The sequence below is a fragment of the Anolis carolinensis genome, chromosome 3, assembly GCF_035594765.1.
Source record: "Anolis carolinensis isolate JA03-04 chromosome 3, rAnoCar3.1.pri, whole genome shotgun sequence".
NCBI classification, from domain to species: domain Eukaryota; kingdom Metazoa; phylum Chordata; class Lepidosauria; order Squamata; family Dactyloidae; genus Anolis; species Anolis carolinensis.
Window position 1 is genome coordinate 27587850 of NC_085843.1, and position 17161 is coordinate 27605010.

General features: G+C 37.9%; 1 protein-coding gene across 4 annotated transcripts in view; it reads left to right on the forward strand.

The window, feature by feature from the left end:
• Nucleotides 1-16725, forward strand: part of rnf17 (ring finger protein 17) — an 82518-nt gene extending 65793 nt beyond the window's left edge. For 3 of the 4 annotated variants that reach the window (XM_008107968.3, XM_008107969.3, XM_062974618.1), the window contains 10 exons: nucleotides 1045-1164; nucleotides 1840-1920; nucleotides 3319-3447; nucleotides 4002-4058; nucleotides 5497-5613; nucleotides 11091-11220; nucleotides 12253-12388; nucleotides 13731-13920; nucleotides 14890-14988; nucleotides 16240-16725. In XM_008107968.3, the coding sequence (XP_008106175.2) occupies nucleotides 1045-1164; nucleotides 1840-1920; nucleotides 3319-3447; nucleotides 4002-4058; nucleotides 5497-5613; nucleotides 11091-11220; nucleotides 12253-12388; nucleotides 13731-13920; nucleotides 14890-14982 (1053 nt within the window). In that variant the 3' untranslated portion in view covers nucleotides 14983-14988; nucleotides 16240-16725. The remainder of the gene's footprint in view (nucleotides 1-1044; nucleotides 1165-1839; nucleotides 1921-3318; nucleotides 3448-4001; nucleotides 4059-5496; nucleotides 5614-11090; nucleotides 11221-12252; nucleotides 12389-13730; nucleotides 13921-14889; nucleotides 14989-16239) is intronic. The other variant, XM_062974616.1, reaches the window with a different exon arrangement.
• The last annotated feature ends 436 nt before the right edge of the window (nucleotides 16726-17161 follow it).

Here is a 17161-nt window from a genome sequence, read left to right on the forward strand (position 1 = left end):
ATCCCTTGAACCCTCTTCAGTATTCAGACACTGAGTTAAGCCCCTTTTCTCCTCTAGTGAGTACTGCTTTGTAGTTTACTCATATACTGAGACCATAAAGAAGAGCAGGTTGTTTACCTGTGATTAATTTTTGAGTGTTCATTGGTTAACTCACTCACACCTCCCTTCGTAGGTATTTTGTTTCAGAGTATCCTGTTGTATTTTCTTCTGCTGTGGACCAGGAGCTAAAGGGTTCGGGTGGGATTCTGAATGTTCAGATGGATTTGGGAATAGACCTCTGAAAACATTTCTGATAGCTCTAGAAAGCTCCAGATCTGTGCAAGTATAGAATGACTCTGATATAAGTTCACATATTGCCATTGAAAGGGCAACAGTTGCAGGTAAATCCTTTTTTCTATAATCTATTTACTGTATCTCTTCCGTTCTTAAGACACCATCGATTGTAAGACGCACAGTAATTTCAGTACCACTAACAGAAAAAAAAACAACTTTATTTTGGCTATTTACATATATTTAAAAAAACATCCACAATGTTTCTTGTGGGTGAAACAAGAACAAAAATAGAGAAGTTAGTGACAGGAATAACAGGATCCCCAATGATATCCAAGGGATCTTGTAAAGTTAATCTACCACAGATAAATTTTATGACAAAAAAGGGTTTTTTAAAAATATTATGAACAAGACAGTAGGAAGCATTAGTTAGGGCTTTCTATTTTCTATTTCCCAGCTTTTCTAGCTCACTCATATATTTTTCAATAAAATTATATTTTAAAAAACACCCACAATTTTTAGACACATCTCATTTTTAGAGATGTTAACATGGGGAATAGGTGTGTCTTAGAATCAAGGGAATATAATATTAAAATCTCAGTAGGAAACAAAGATGGGATGATAGAGAGGTTTTGTTTCGTGGCTGCTTCCAGAACCCTACAACTATAATGATCAGCAAGTTCTCTTGTGGCCATAACATGCTTCTCATAGAGAACAACATCATGAAACTGTATGCACCAATTTATTTGTTAGTGGTTGTTTTCTTTTTATTAGGTACGATATGTGGACTATGGATATATTGAAAGAATTCCTCAATGTCATCTCTGCCCTACTCTTCTTTATGCTGACATACCTCCATTTTCCATACCATGCCAGTTGTCTAAAGTTGTGCCAGTGAGTAGACAGATGCTGCTTTTTGACAAGTAATGACTACATTCTGAAAAATATGTACAACTAATTTAGGAGAAAGAGAAAGAGAAAGAAAAAATCAATTTTAAAGTTTCAGCACTTGTCTTGTTGAGATAAACTTCATGTTTTGTTTAATGACATACTATCACAAGAATATACCCAAAATTGTGGCAAATACTTGAGAAACATCTTCTATGCAGAATTCTCCAGATCATGCTTGATGTAATATAGAAATAGGGGGTGGAATCATTCTGTTGGTTTCTGCTGGTGTTAGCACTGCTGTATAGCTGTATCTGTTATCTCTATGCACAGTGACCTTTTCCTTGTTGTGCAACAGGAGCTGTGTGCATTTCCATAAGCAATTCATGGCAACAGTGGAGCAGTGCGTTGGCACTATCCAGTTGCCACTGGTTAGCCATGAGTAGCTGTCATAGGTTTGGGAGGTTGAAGCCACTCCTTCAGTCCACTTGGATGCACAGGCTGGGATTGTGCAGCTGAAGAAGACTGGGTAGCTGTATACCTTCAAAAGTAGAGCTTTACAATTCACCATTATCAAATAGATTCTTCTATCTCCAGATAGGTCAGTCCTGAATGAAAAGGTTTTGCTTACTTTTCCACTCTTTCTTATTAACTGCTGTATCATTCTCTGGGGTTGTCTAGGTTGGAAATGTTTGGCAGCAAGATGCAGTCGAACTCCTTCAAGAACTTCTTACAAAAAGACTTGTTGAAATACATGTTATGGTAAGAATAAAGTGTAAATCATGAAAACTTGGAAGGTGCTTATTTCACAGTCACTGGATTTAGTTTTGGTTTTGTACTAATGCATTTTGTTAGAAGCACGCAGTATAATCAATGTTCAGAACTCTTTAAAGAAATAGTTGTTTTGATTTGTTGAATTTTGGGGCCAAATTAGATATGAATGTAGTCAGGTTTATTCATACATCTTTTTTGTTAGTTTCAAAACATTCTTGAAGCAGAGGTGTTTTTATTTCAATGTGAAAAGAAATATGGATCATTTGGCCTACAATTCTCATCCAACCTGCCCAGCTGAGCTAGTAGTAATTGATCATGGTAAATTACATACAGACTGGAGAGCCATACATAACTCCAGTTCTTAAACATTATTACTGAGATTTATCCACAAGTGAGGGAAAAGTAATATTGTAATAATTAAGATTAAAACTAAACAATTTGCAAGGTTTCTGATAATAGCAGTAGAAAAGAAAAGAATCAGCAATAGTATTCTGCTGGATTACCGATGAGGACAACTAATAAGATTAACGCATGAAGTTGCACAATAAACATACAAGATAGAATGCAGACGAATAATAAGTCCTCCATCCATCCCAGCTGCCACTGACCTGGTCTCAGAGGGAGAAAAGAAGGCAGTATCTGCTAGTCTTAAATCCCTTCCACATTGCTTTTCCCATTTCCTTTTGTCTCACACATTTATTAGATAGAAGCCCAAGGCAGGAAATGACTTTGCTGTTCTTTTATTAGCAAAGCAGCATGAACAGTCATTGCGCTATATAAATAAATGATGATGATAACTATGATGACAACAATTACGATGACAATTAAATGATAAAACTACTAAAATATTAGGAGCAAATAAAAATGAGGGAAAACAATTATTGAAATCATAGACAATATTAGTACAGTATAAACAATAATTCATATTTAAACAGTTACTGTTCTCACATCACAACTAATTCTGCTTTACACTGCTATGCAGACTTTTTGTGATGATGTACTAGATAGTAGTAAAATATAAATAGTCACAGAACCATTGTCTTAATTAACTCGTGGTTATAAAAATATATATTCAAATTTGTCATTTTGAAAAAATGTTTCTGGAGACTTTAATCTAGGAACCCCGTAACTTATGCTTATCAGCATGTTACAGGTATGGGTCTTCCATCTCTTTGTTATAACAATATTGTACTACTTTGACAAACTAGCGGGAATTGGGTTTCTGTATGTCTTGTTGGGCACCGATGCACATGCCTGTTTTGAGATGGACAGGTTTTGAGGGTTTTGTCTTCCTATTCGGGATTTTGCAGTTTTCTTTGTTTTGTAAACTATCTGAAATAAAAATAAGAGCATAAACAATAGCAACAGTTTTGTGTGTCTTCACAGGAGCAGTCAGACAGCCTGTGTGGAAAAGTGTCCATTAAACTCTACTTTTCTGGAATGTCACTGTCTTCCTTTATGGCATACCATAAACATTGTGTTATTGAAGATGCCTCTGACAGTATAGCAAAACTGGTAATGCTTTCTTTACATCATTAAGAATTGTGTAGAGCTACAAGGATAAGCAGACCTTGAATAATGTCCTGGACTTTTGGTTGTTGTTTTTATTATTTTATATCGACATCAACAACAATAACAACAGTGGAAATGGTCCATACTGTAGTCATGTGTTTAGGCTGACAGAAATTAGAAGTTTCTATTTTCTGCGTGTATTTAATACCTGTATAATACTTGACAAATCAGAGAAGTAAGCGCCCATCCATCAATGATGTGCTTACAAAAGACAGTTTGAAGAGGGAAGGGAAAGAAGGGGAGGAAGTTATCTTTTGTTATACTTTCTGCAGAGCCTTAGGTTTTAGCTGAAATGAGAGAGAAGTATGCAGACATTCAAATTGATACTACGTAGTACTGTAGATGGTGTGATTTTATGTTTATATCTCATTTTTGTCTTGATTTCTTTGGCCAGATTTTTATAAAGAACACAATCTAGGTCTTTATGAAGATATTTTAATTCTCAAAAAGTGTATTTTCGCTACATTGTAAACAAGACATTTATTTTCTTGTTCTAGGAAATGACTAATGATGACAAAGAACCGTTGGAGGAAAATTGTGACATCAGTTATGAAGTAAAGTGGAATATTCAGTTGTTGTCCTCTCCGTCCCCCCCCTTTAACTCTTAAATCAATCACCTTGTTAGGTTTCTTCTTCATGATTTCTAGAATTTGTCTATATGACTCCAAGTTGCACTTGCACAAACCGAGTGGCAAAGTATTTTGGTGGAAACTCTGCCCACATATCTGCAATATTTATGTCTAGGAAAGATTCCCTTATTTTCAGGGGCTGGAGGAACCAAGTTAACTCTTGTTGCCACCTTGGCAAGGCAAAGGATCGTGTATCTTATGCAAATCTTTCTTTTTGGATCTCTGGCTCCTCCTCAGTTCTTTCACCTTGCCTCGCCCATAAAAGGGCTCTTACATCTCTCTCTTGCCTGTTCTTTTAAACCTTTTTTCTTTTTACAAAACAAAACAAAAACACCCTTACTTATTTAGCTCTCTCAGTTTGCACCTCACCAAGGTGATGGTAGCCCATGAGTGTCCTGTGTTTTCCTGTTCGTTTTACGGTCCCACTCCTTCAAGGAGCACAACAACAGATGTGATGAGTATGATATTTTTATTTATTATCTGCCTCCCCTCACTGTTCAAGGCAAGGTAGAGCACAATTGAAAGAAAAACACTCTAGTGACCATTGTCACTTCCTCCCAACCCAGACTAGTTTATCTGAATGCCTTAATAGACATCAAAAAGGATATCATTGCCTCCTTTCCAGACAAAATAACAGTGATTACAGAGGCTCTTTTATTCACAGGGACCAAGACAGCAGTGTTAATGGGACTGACATACCTTTCATCCACTACACCTGCAAGCATCTCTTTAGAACCTCAGATTCTGTGTTTTTGCTGTGCTTTCAATTTCTTTCTCTTTTTTCCAATGTTCAGTGTTTTTCCCCATCTTCACTTTACTCCAAATGACTGGGAAATATACCTTGGCATCCCACCTTGGAGACTAGGGTGGGTGTCAAAAATACTATAAAGAAGTGTCTTGTTTTATGGACACTACCACTATCTTTTCTCCTTGGGAGAGATATGTAAATGGCCATTAAATGTAAACATTGCCAGCATGTCTTGATGCAAATGCTACAAAGTAGAGCTGTTTACCTGAATATCTTTGCCTGGACAGATGCAATCTGTGTCTCAGAAACAGTAACTGAGAGCAAGACTTTATGTTGGGCATTGATTCTAGTTTGCTTGAGTCCCAAGTTCAATAATTAGTTTGTGATTGATTCAGTGATTCTTCTGTAATTGGGATTAATAGTTGGGTTGTTTCCTAAATAACACATTCATTGAAAAGATGAATCTTGCACATAGAATAGTCTCTAAAACACTACTGGAAATTGATTAATCCAAGTGTATCTAAATGTGCATTCTTTGAACATTTGCACATCCTTGGCATTCTTTTAGAATTGTTCATTTTTCTCTAGGCACAAGTGTTTATTTTTCTTTTTAAGGAATTAATGCTATCAGAAATAGATACTCCCCTTCTGCCTCCATATATATCACCATTGCTGCCGGTTCTTGGAGAACTCACACCAGTGAAAGTAACACATGTGGTGTCACCTAATGAGGTAATGTGAAACAGGTTCAGCAGATATTACTATCAGATTATTTTATAATTGCTTCCTCTCACTTAAATGTATCAGATACCTTTTAGTGACTTTTAAAAAAATGTTCACTTTGTGTTCCAAAAATGTCAACATTTGCAAATATTGGATTGTTTGAGGGTTAAATGTAGTTTCTGGTTGCTTAAGAGTTATTATTAAAATAGGCTACATCCTACATCTGGATGTAGCCAGATAGTCTACATCCACGGCATTTCCCAGCTTGTACCTCTATCGAAAAAAGAGATCAGATAAATTATGCCAGAATAATCTGATCTCTTTTTTCGATAGAGTTACGAGCTGGGTAGATGCGGGGAATGCCGTGGATGTAGCCTATCTGGATTTCAGTAAGGCGTTTGACTAGGTTCCCCATGACCTTCTGGCAAACAAGCTAGTCAAATGTGGGCTAGGCAAAACTACGGTTATGTGGATCTGTAATTGGTTAAGCGAACGAACCCAAAGGGTGCTCACCAATGCGTCTTCTTGGAAAGAAGTCACGAGTGGAGTGCCATAAGCAGGGTTCCGTCCTGGGCCCAGTTCTGTTCAACATCTTTATTAACAACTTAGATGAAGGGTTGGAAGGTGGGATCATCATGTTTGCAGACGACACCAAACTGGGAGGGATAGCTAACACTTCAGAAGACAGGAGCAGAATTTAGAACAATCTGAACAGATTAGAGAGATGGGCCAAAATTTACAAAATGAAGTTCAACAGGGACAAATGCAAGATACTTCACTTAGGCAGAAAAAATGAAATGCAAAGATACAGAATGGAGGACGCCTGGCTCGACAGCAGTACATATGAAAAAGACCTTGGAGTCCTCGTGGACAACAAGTAAAACATGAGCCTATAATGTGATGCGACGGCAAAAAAGCCAGTGGGATTTTGGCTTGCATAAATAGGGATAAAAAGGAGTCCCAGTGGCGAAGTGCGTTAAAGCACTGAGCTGGAGACCGAAAGGTCCCAGGATCAAACCCCGGGAGCGGCGTGAGCGGCTGCTGTTAGCTCTAGCTCCTGCCAACCTAGCAGTTCGAAAACATGCCAATGTGAGTAGATCAATAGGTACCGCTCCGGCAGGAAGGTAATGGCGCTCCATGCAGTCATGCCGGCCACATGACCTTGGAGGTGTCTACGGACAACGCCGGCTCTTCGGCTTAGAAATGGAGATGAGCACCAACCCCCAGAGTCGGACATGAATGGACTTAACGTCAGGGGAAAACCTTTACTAAATAGGGATATAGCGTCTAGATCCAGGGAAGTCATGCTCCCCCTCTATTCTGCCTTGGTCAGACCACACCTGGAATACTGTGTCCAATTCTGGGCACCGCAGTTTGAAGGGAGATGTTGACAAGCTGGAAAGCGTCCAGAGGAGGGCGACTAAAATGATCAAGGGTCTGGAGAACAAGCCCAATGAGGAGCGGCTTAAAGAGCTGGGTATGTTTAGCCTGCAGAAGAGAAGGCCAAGAGGAAACATGATAGGCATGTACAAATATGTGGGGAGAAGTCATAGGGACGAGGGAGCAAGCTTGTTTGCTGCTGCCCTGCAGACTAAGCCGCGGAACAATGGCTTCAAACTACAGGAAAGGAGATTCCACCTGAACATCAGGAAGAACTTCCTCACTGTGAGAGCTGTTCGGAAGTGGAACTCTCTCCCCCAGACTGTGGTGGAGGCTCCTTTGGAGGCTTTTAAGCAGAAGCTGGATGGCCACCTGCCGGGAGTGCTTTGAATGAGATTTTCCTGCTTCTTGCAGGGGGTTGGACTGGATGACCCATGAGGTCTCTTCCAACTCTACAATTCTATGATTCTATGAAAATAAGCCTAACTAATTCTGTATCTCGTATTATACTATACCATAAACTCTGTATTGATTTGATATTAATATTGAAATACAGTAATTAAAAGCAAATTAAGACAAACTTAATGTTTTACTGTATTATGCATGTATTTGAATTTTTATATAAAATATTTTTTCTTGGACTTTTTTGCCATTTGCTTGAGAGTTTTGTTTGTTTGTTCCAGTTAACTCAGAGCCTAATGTGATCGATATGGTCTTTCCAGTAATTCTTAGGCCCTCTAGTGTGACTCTGTGCTCACCTTCTAACACAGTGGTTGTCAACCTGTGAGTCCCCAGGTGTTTTGGCCTACAACTCCCAGAAATCCCAGCCAGTTTACCAACTTTTGGGATTTCTGGGAATTGGAAAGCCAAAACATCTGGGGATCCACAGGTTGAGAACCACTGTTCTAGCAGATGTTAACAAGGGAGTTGTTCCAGGGGACAAAGTGATTCCTAGAGAGGTCTTCTCTTCAGTTTAAAAAACACCAGTTTTTAATTCATATTTTTTCCACTTTTGTGGTGAGTTTTGCTGACTGAATTATCTGAAATGTTTTTGTGGTGCATATTTGTATTACTGTGTGTAGTAGTTTTAAGGTGTACTGGTCACAGGCAACCCAAGGGGTTCTGGCCAGTTAATTTCAAGTTGTTTCTGCATATGGAGAGAAAGCAGAATTATGGTTGTATGTAAAATTAATATGGTCATTTTGAATAGGCCAATCAGAATGAAGGGTACCCGGTAATTGAAAATGAAGCAGACTCTCTTGAGTTCTGAACTTCACTGACAGCAAGTTAAGTTCAGACCTGAAGTATTTTGGCAGCCAGTAGAGGCGTGCACGAAAATTTTTCCTTCATGCTGTCATTTTGTTTCGACCGTTCGTTTACACAAAGCGAATGGCAACATTTTTGTAAGAAACGGGGAAACGACACGAAAATGAAAGCCACAGCTATTGTGGTTGCTTTTGTTTTCTTTTCGTACTGACAGAGGGCTGCTGCTTTGCTTTCCCACTACAGCTGATGTGTATGTACCAATGGGTGTTAATAATATTAATATAAATAATGATAGTGACTCTAGTACCCTAAGCTGAGTCTGAAAGAGGAGTGCCTCCCAGTTACATCCAATGTGTATCGATAGGTCTTGATGATAATATTTATATTAATATTAAGAACAGCAGTTATTCTGTCACCCTAAGCTGAGTCTGGGAGGGCAGTTCCTCCCAATTCCATCCGATGTGGATCGATGGGTCTTGATGGTAATATTTATATATATAACATGAATCTTAAGAAGGATCTGGGAATCTGAGCTCAGCCTGGAAGAGGGGAATGCCTCCCTCCACATTAGATCTGATCTGTGGAAATGGGGGGGGGGGGGGGTTAATGTAATATTATTAATAACAATAGTACTCTGGGGAAGATCCATATGTTTTAAAAGTTGGTGGGCTAAAGGGGATTGAAATGCCCTTCGTGTGTGGCGATTTTCACCCCTCTAGCCCAAAAACCATGGGGGGGAATGAGCCTCGGAAGCCCTCCCATTGCTGCCAATGGCACGAAAAATTTCGTGTTTTTGTTAGCCAGATGAAAATTCGTGTCATGTAGGCGGCCCATTTTTGTTAGCAGGATACAAATACAACAACACTAATGAAACTACACAAAACGAACAGCGATTCCACACGAATGCACAACTCTAGCAGCCAGTGTCTTTAAAACTGTTCTAAGTTGATCATCCCTTATCTAGAACTCCAAAATCGTTCACATAGGCTTTGCTTTCTGATGGTTCTGCAAACTCAAACTTGGTTTCATGCGCAAAATTATTAATTTTTTATGTATAAAATTGCCTCCAGGTTTTATATATATATATAGTGTAAGGTGTACATGAAACATAAATGGATGTCACATTTAGACTCCGGCCCCATTTCCAAGACATTATATACATTGTGTTGTCGAAGGCTTTCATGGCCGGGATCACAGGGTTGTTGTATGTATTCTGGGCTGTATGGTCATGTTCTAGAAGTATTCTCTCCTGACGTTTCGCCCACATCTATGGCAGGCATCCTCAGAGGTTGTGAGGCATGAAGAAAATAGGCAAGGAAGGTTAATATATATCTGTGGGAAGTCCAGGGTGTGAGAAGAGTTCTTTGTCAGTTGGAATGTTGCGTGAATCTTGCAGTTAATCACTCTAATCAGTTAATCACTCTATTATATACATTGCATACATATCTGAAAATACAATTATTCCCAAAATCCGAAACACTTCTGGTCCCAAACATTTTGGATGACCTTTATTCCATCTCCCTACTGTTCCACTCAGTAGTCCAGTTGCAGTATTTTACACAACTTCTGAGCTGCCTTCAGGGGTAGCCCCATATAGAGTGCATAGCAGTAATCTGGGTTGGAAAGCTATCAATTTATGCATTACTGACACTAATAATTTAATAATAATTTTATTTCTTGTCCGCCTCTCCTCATGGCCCAATGTGGGTCACAATACATCAAAACACGTAAACATTGCAAAATGTAGTTCTTTAAATTATAATATTAAAACTTATTTCGATAAAATACACATTAAATACCCAGGAAATAATAAGAATTTTACATTATCACTCTGTTCTCTATTGCTATAATCTGGTATTCCAAGCCACAATTGTCCACTTGAGCCAATTGACAAAAAAAGGGCTAGAAGCATTAAGATATATACTTGCTTCTTTGTGGGCATTCAGAGCAGGCTGGTTCCCCAGTTCTTGGAACCATGAATATATTGTGAGTTCCAAATATTTATATCCAGGTCAGAGAACTACAGACTTTACCAACACATGTAGTTAAAACTGAATCTAAAAGTGGTTTTCACCAGCTAATCCTTCTTGATTTTTTTAACTGAAAATTGTCAGAAATTCTTACCAGTTTAATGCTGATTCCAGTAATTTATGAAGACAGGCTCTTTTTTTGTAATGTGTTACTTGAATTGATTCTTCCATTCCCCAGTCATTTCTAACAGAACAGTTTACATATTTAAAGTGTTGCTTTTGCTTCTCTGCTGTTAAAAGGGAACATGTGCTGATTAGAGAATGTTTTGTTTGTGTAGTTAATTGTTTAAAACACATCAAAGTATGTGTCAAATGTACATAGCTATCTGCTCCTTTGTAAAAAGTCTGTTCGGTATCTCAGCAAAGAAGCAAAAGCATATTTCAAAAAAGGATATTCTATATGATTTTTAAAATAGCTGCATTGAGAATTGTATCTAAGGCCATGGGATGGGTACATCCAGAAGTAGCAGATGTGGCTGACAGTAGATTTCAGCACATAAGAAATTGGCTAAGAAGATACGGGGTAGTTGCCATACTATCAACCTTCCAATATTTGTTCTTTTTCTTCGTTTGTTCTTGTAGGATTTGTGTTCTTGTGATATTCTATTTATTTATTCGTTCTTGTGGGACTTTTGTGTTTGTTCATAGCTTTTTGCTATTCGACCACTGTAAAACACATGAAATTGTTGAATGAGACCCCATTCCACTAGTTAAAAATGGAACTAGACAGATGCTCTCCCTGCTTCTCTGTGAATTAATACATTTCAAGCATATAACATTTTGATCTGGGAATATTTTTTGGGTTTATAGGTGTACATTTCTCTTGATCAGCCTGGCAGTTCTGAGACGCATAATGAAAAAGAGGAAACTCTTGGGGATGCCTTGAATCATTGCAATCAAAACATAGAGTCCATTCCTTGTCTAACTGATTTTCGTAAAGGTATATTAGTTCTTATACATTTATAAATATAAAATGAACTGCATTAAAACATCCTGTACACCTTAGTCTCAAATTGTATAATTTTAGATACAATGTTGCATAAGTACAGTAGAGTCTCACTTATCCAACACTCATATATCCAACGTTCTGGATTATCCAACGCGTTTTTGTAGTCAATGTTTTCAATACATTGTGATATTTTGGTGCTAAATTCATAAATACAGTAATTACTACATAGCATTACTGTGTATTGAACTACTTTTTCTGTAAAAATTGTTGTATAACATGATGTTTTGGTGCTTAATTTGTAAAATCATAACCTAATTTGATATTTAATAGGCTTTTCCTTAATCTCTCCTTATTATCCAACATATTCACTTATCCAACGTTCTGGTAGTTGGTGGGTGATCATGGCTCATTGTCTAATTCTGTTCTCGTACTGACCTATCGCAGGAAGGGAAAGACCGAATATAAAAGTAACTATTTATAATTAATCTTTGAGCAAATTCTCAGTTGCATTCAAAATTAATAGGATAAAATGGAGCGTCCTGAAAACTATTTATTTGTTCATATTGCTATTAAAATGGCAACAAATCCTCAGATACTGAAGTTGTTATTGTTATATGGTATAAGTTCCATATTGGAGCAGTTGTGATCTTAAAGCATCTAATAATGTATTTTTGGATCCATCAGATTATATAAAGTATTTTGAAAGAAAATAGGATATACGATATACATATCTGGGCATCTTTTAACATAATCTCTAGAACTTGCACATTCATGTTAAGTGAAGTGTGTCAAAAACATGATTACTGTTTGGTTGGTTTTGTTTATTTTTTAGTTGTCTATTGCTTTTTTCCTAATCTAGTGCCTGGTTCTTGATATGTCACTAGGAAAAGGACGGAATACTCATTGATATTGGTAAAAACCAAATGAGTGATTCCACAAAACATGAGTTCTATAATATAGCGTAAACTGTTGAAATTACTCTAGGCTTGAAATGCTGTATTGCTTGATGTTTCTGTTTTATAGGCATGCCTTGCCTTGCCAAATACCGAGATGGGTCATGGTATCGGGCAGAATTGCTCTCCATTAGTGAGTTACAGCCTCTTTCAATTCTGGTGAAATTTGTTGACTATGGATCAACTGACAAATTGCGCACAAACAGGTAAGCCTGTAATTTGTACATTTACTTTTTCCAGCAGTAGAGATGAGTGAGTTCTTGTTGCTGCTCCAGAAGGCAGGGTCCAACCAGTCAGGTGTTTGAATTGCTATATTGTTCAAGGGAAGTTGGCTCTTGCTCTGTTTCCAAATACTTCCATAATGGACCTGTAAGATCTTTGATTTCAAGAGAGTGAATTACTTTTGACCTAAAGGGGAAACATGGCTGCAAACTCCTCTCTTCCATTTGAAGTGGATTTAAATGGGAGATTCTCTCAATTTGACAGAACCATTTCACAGAAAGCAACTTTATTTTAGGGATCAGGGAGCGAGGCTCCCTATCAAACTCTCCATCCTCTTCAAAAGTATTTGGCAAGATATTAGTTGTTGTGATGTTGTATCTTAAAATGAGGATATTTATCCTTACTTAGATGACTTTCCAGTCTGTTCTCTATCACTACAGCAGGATCCTTGGCAAGTGCAGCACTTCATACATGCTGTAACCTTTCTGGGCTTCATAGTTAAAAGGGAGAAGAGTCTGGTCCCTCCAGTTGAAACCGTGGTCTCTTCCAACTTTTATTATTCTATGATTCTAATTGTGTCTCTTTCTCTGGACAAAGTGGTGAAGATTCAGGACCTTTTCAGATTAGCCCTTCACATCCATACACACAGACATCATGATTTTATTCACACTGCTGTGGTCCTTGGTAGTTTGCAGAGGCATAATTGTGTTATGCAATGTTTCACCTCAGAGAATTGCAGTAGCCCATTCATCCCTACCAGCAGGAAATGGCATTTCAATAGAAATTCAACACTCTTGCCATGTTCCATACCGTCATGAGTGAGGAAAACTTTTTAGTGATGGCTGTCCTCACCTTTACTCAGGAGCACTTCATTCAAGCAACAAGCAAGGTACTGGTAACTTCGGGTAGAAGGTTGAGAGATTGATGTGTCCATTGCAGTTTGAACTTGGCAGAAGGATTGTGGCATCCAGCAGAATTGCTTTGACAGCATAAACTGGCTAGCACTTGTTTTGCTTGCATTGAAAGTTATAATGTCTGGCAAGACGTGGGAGACAAGCAGATGAGACACCTGATTGGTCATTCCTGCCTTTTGGAGCATCATTGGGAAGTAACTCACCCCAAAGAACCCTCCATTGCATTGCTATAAAGTATGTCCAACTTTGCATTTTTGAAAACTTGTTTAATACTGACAAAACTAACCTGAAAAACCAGCCAGTATCAAGTACAAATTTTATTAATTTACTGCAGTGTTTTATCTGAAACCAAAATTAAGTTGTTTATTGACTGTCACCTTAATGTTACATGCTAACTTGAATTTTGTTCCAGTTTACGTCAGATGCCTCCTCAGTTGATGCAGTATCCTGTGCAAGCATTTAAAGTCGTGCTGGCTGGATTTAAACCTGCTTTATGTAATCCAGAAGCAGAAAGAATTCCTTATTGTCCTGAGTGGAGCATGGCAGCATTGTGGGCTGCAATTGATCTTTTCCAAGGGAAAAAACTCTGTGCTTCCTCTCTAGTAAGCGTCTTCTCTATCTCTCTTCTCATTCCATTCTATCCTTTTAAACTTGGCCAATACACATTTTGGTGCCTCAAATGTTAGACCTGTTTCTGGGTATATTTGACCTGCTGGTGTCAAAAACGGCACCAGTTTTCCCCTAAAAACTCTGGTTTTTGAGATACAGAACATCTGCCCTATACCACTCATCATCTGCTCACTCATAGGAAGCCATAGCCAAGAAACTACAGCTGATACAGTCAATCCAATGCAGTTTTCTGAATCAGCAACCCAAATAACCCCAGGAACAGACCTGAAGACCAAGACACCAAGAAAAAAATGTTTGGACTATGCTGTCATCCTGGCACTGCGGTTATGATAGTGGTCACAGTTGGGACTATTTGAGATGCACAGGCCTTTAACCATTACAGTGACTGAGTACTGCTAAGAATACTTCCACTACAGCGTGTTGCTAAGAAGCAGCGCTTTTAATTGAAATTATCGGGGGTGGTTGGATGTATGAAGCCTATTTGACCCCAGAGAGAAATCAATAAGAGGTGTTATGAAATAGAGTTTGCCTTCCTTCTCCCACCCTCTTCACCGTGTGAGATGTTTGGTTAAGCATGTTTGGCACAAGAGCCATGGCTGCATAGTTCCATTTCGAGAAATAGAATAATTTCACTATTTAGGAATGAAAAGGAGCCTAATTCATCTGCCTGATCTATAAGTGTCCAGTTTATAGATGATAATACGTTTTGCCTAGTAAGCAAACAAGATTTGAATTTTTTGAAATCTCCTTTGCACTGCAGTTGTTTTTATTTAAGCATTTTTGTTGCTTCTCAGCTGACATGGGCTCCCAATGTGATGTATGGCAAATTTAAAAAGGCAAATGCTTTATTCTAAAGCAACTTTTAAAAAACAGTTAAAATAATCAGACCAGAAATGTATTATTTGTTTTACATGTTAATATTGGATATATCTTGCTTTCAGACACATTCACCGCAGCATACTGTATTTCTTTATGAAGCTGGACATCTGTTTCATATGAAGTTGGTAGAAATGGGATTTGCAGAATTATGTTAATAACAGGTAAATCTGATGAATTGGATGTATTGGACATGTGAGCCATGTATGATGTTTAGACCTGCAACTCTTCTATCCAGCATAATAAACATTTTGCAATCCAGGAAAAATCAAAACATTTGAAAGGCCAAAGGCTTCTAAACCTGCTTGGGTGACTCTTTAGAAAGAAAAAAAGAATAAAGTCACTGTAATGATGCAGAGATAAACCAGCTGAGATACCATATATGCCAGTGATATTACAATTAAAAAAAAAAAAAGCAACATTGCAGTGATGGGAGAGTAGGAAGATGGTATTTTGGCCGCAGTGGATGGGGTGGGATTTATATTTCCCTGAATGTAAATAGGGAAAGGATCAAATCCAGAGGAGGACTGAGGTATGGAAAGCATAAAATTTCCATTTTTTCACAAAGGGTTTAGCCACCTTCACTTTACTTTTTAAAAGTTACTCATGTAATTTAGTTGCCACATGTACTAGACTAGAAATTTTCGGTGAACTTTTGCTTGTCTAATCGGAGCAGATTGGAAATTGACACTGAAAGAATAAGAATGTGGTGGGTTTTGAGGTGGGGGGGTTGTGCTCAAGCACTGGTCATTGATTAAGCTTTGAAATTGACTATTCCGATCCCTGTTTTCACCATCAAGGAAGTATTTAATGAAGAGCAGCAAGGCCAAGCATGTTTTGAAATCATAGTCTCTGACATAGCATTCATTTCTGCATCAAGAGCTAAGTTTGTTTTCTTAGAAAGTATTTTCTCATGTGGCCTCTGCAACACACACAAATGGTCAAGTACGCATTTGGTAAATTCAAGAGCTAAGTTCTCCTTTATCTTCTTGATTATTGTAGTCTCAGTGAATGTCTAAAAAAAGAAGATGGGTTGGAAGAAAAGGAATTGGAACAGACCAAATTAAAGGGAACAGGAAAGGAATGGGAGAAGTGAGAGTCACTGAGTGGGAAACAGCCAGCTGCGCTGTATCTTGTTTATTACATCCTATTATTAGTTTTTACTTAGATTGTATGCCTAGGAGCAAATTAATGCAGGGCATAAATACTTTAAATAAAATAAGTGCTTTGGTCAAAAGATAGGTTCTAGCTTTCCATGTGCAGGATTTCTTTTTTAAATACAGAGCAGTACTTAGGCCTGTGGTTATTGTTGTAGTCAGACATTGAACCCAATAAATACAGTCATTGGTATTCTTATGTAACTTAACATTGTTTTTCAGGGTATTTCTCAATAATCAACTTGTTTTGTATTTCAGATCCAAGTTTTTTTATTAAAACCATGCCTGAATGGGGAGAAGTTTTCTTGCTTCTTAATTTTTTTTCTATCAGCATTGTCTGCCAGAATGCAGAACTACTTTTCTGTTTAAAAGTTGAAATATTTGACTTTAAATTTAATTTAAATGTTTAAATAAAATAGTTATGATGCATGAGAAAACAATTGTGTTATATTCTGCAATATCTTTTTCATTATATTAAAAAGATCATTTGTAAGCATGTTGCTTTACCAAAATACCATTTCATGATGTGAAGTTGTTATCTTTTCATTCAACCTTGTGAAATAAGGGAACTTAATAAGTGCCATTCGTTAGGAAAGCTTTTTTTGCATATATGGAATTCTTTGCCTAAATGAAGGCGCCATCCAGTAATGGATTAAGTTCTGCTCAAAAGGAGCCAGGCAGCATCCTTGCCTTTGCCTCCAGTGGGCCATTTTGTTCTTTCACAATAAAGCCTTTATGAGTGTCCCATTTGAATCCCTCCAATTAATGTGCTTTTCTGTGCTCTCTCAAATGTCTTTTTGTTCATGGCTGTCACATCTAGAAGGGTTTCCAAATTGGCTGGTAGCTTCTCATTTTTAGTTTGACACAGAACCTCGCTCTGTTTCAATATGAGGGGGGTTTCTTTCCAAAGGTAAGCTCATCTTCTCAGCCTTTCCCAGTCTTTACGCGTTCTTCCCTTAGCCTTCATCTCACTCTTGCTCTAAGGAAGGAATCACACTCACTGGATGTCTGAAAAGCTTTACGTTTACATCAGGGGCAGTAGATCATTCTGGAGGTTGGAAACTCAATTTTACACTGGAAAAAGTTCATCTCTATAATAACTAAATGACATAAAGCAGAACTGGGTTCTGACCCTAAATGGGGTTCTCTGAGCTATAAAACCTATATAACTGGGATCATG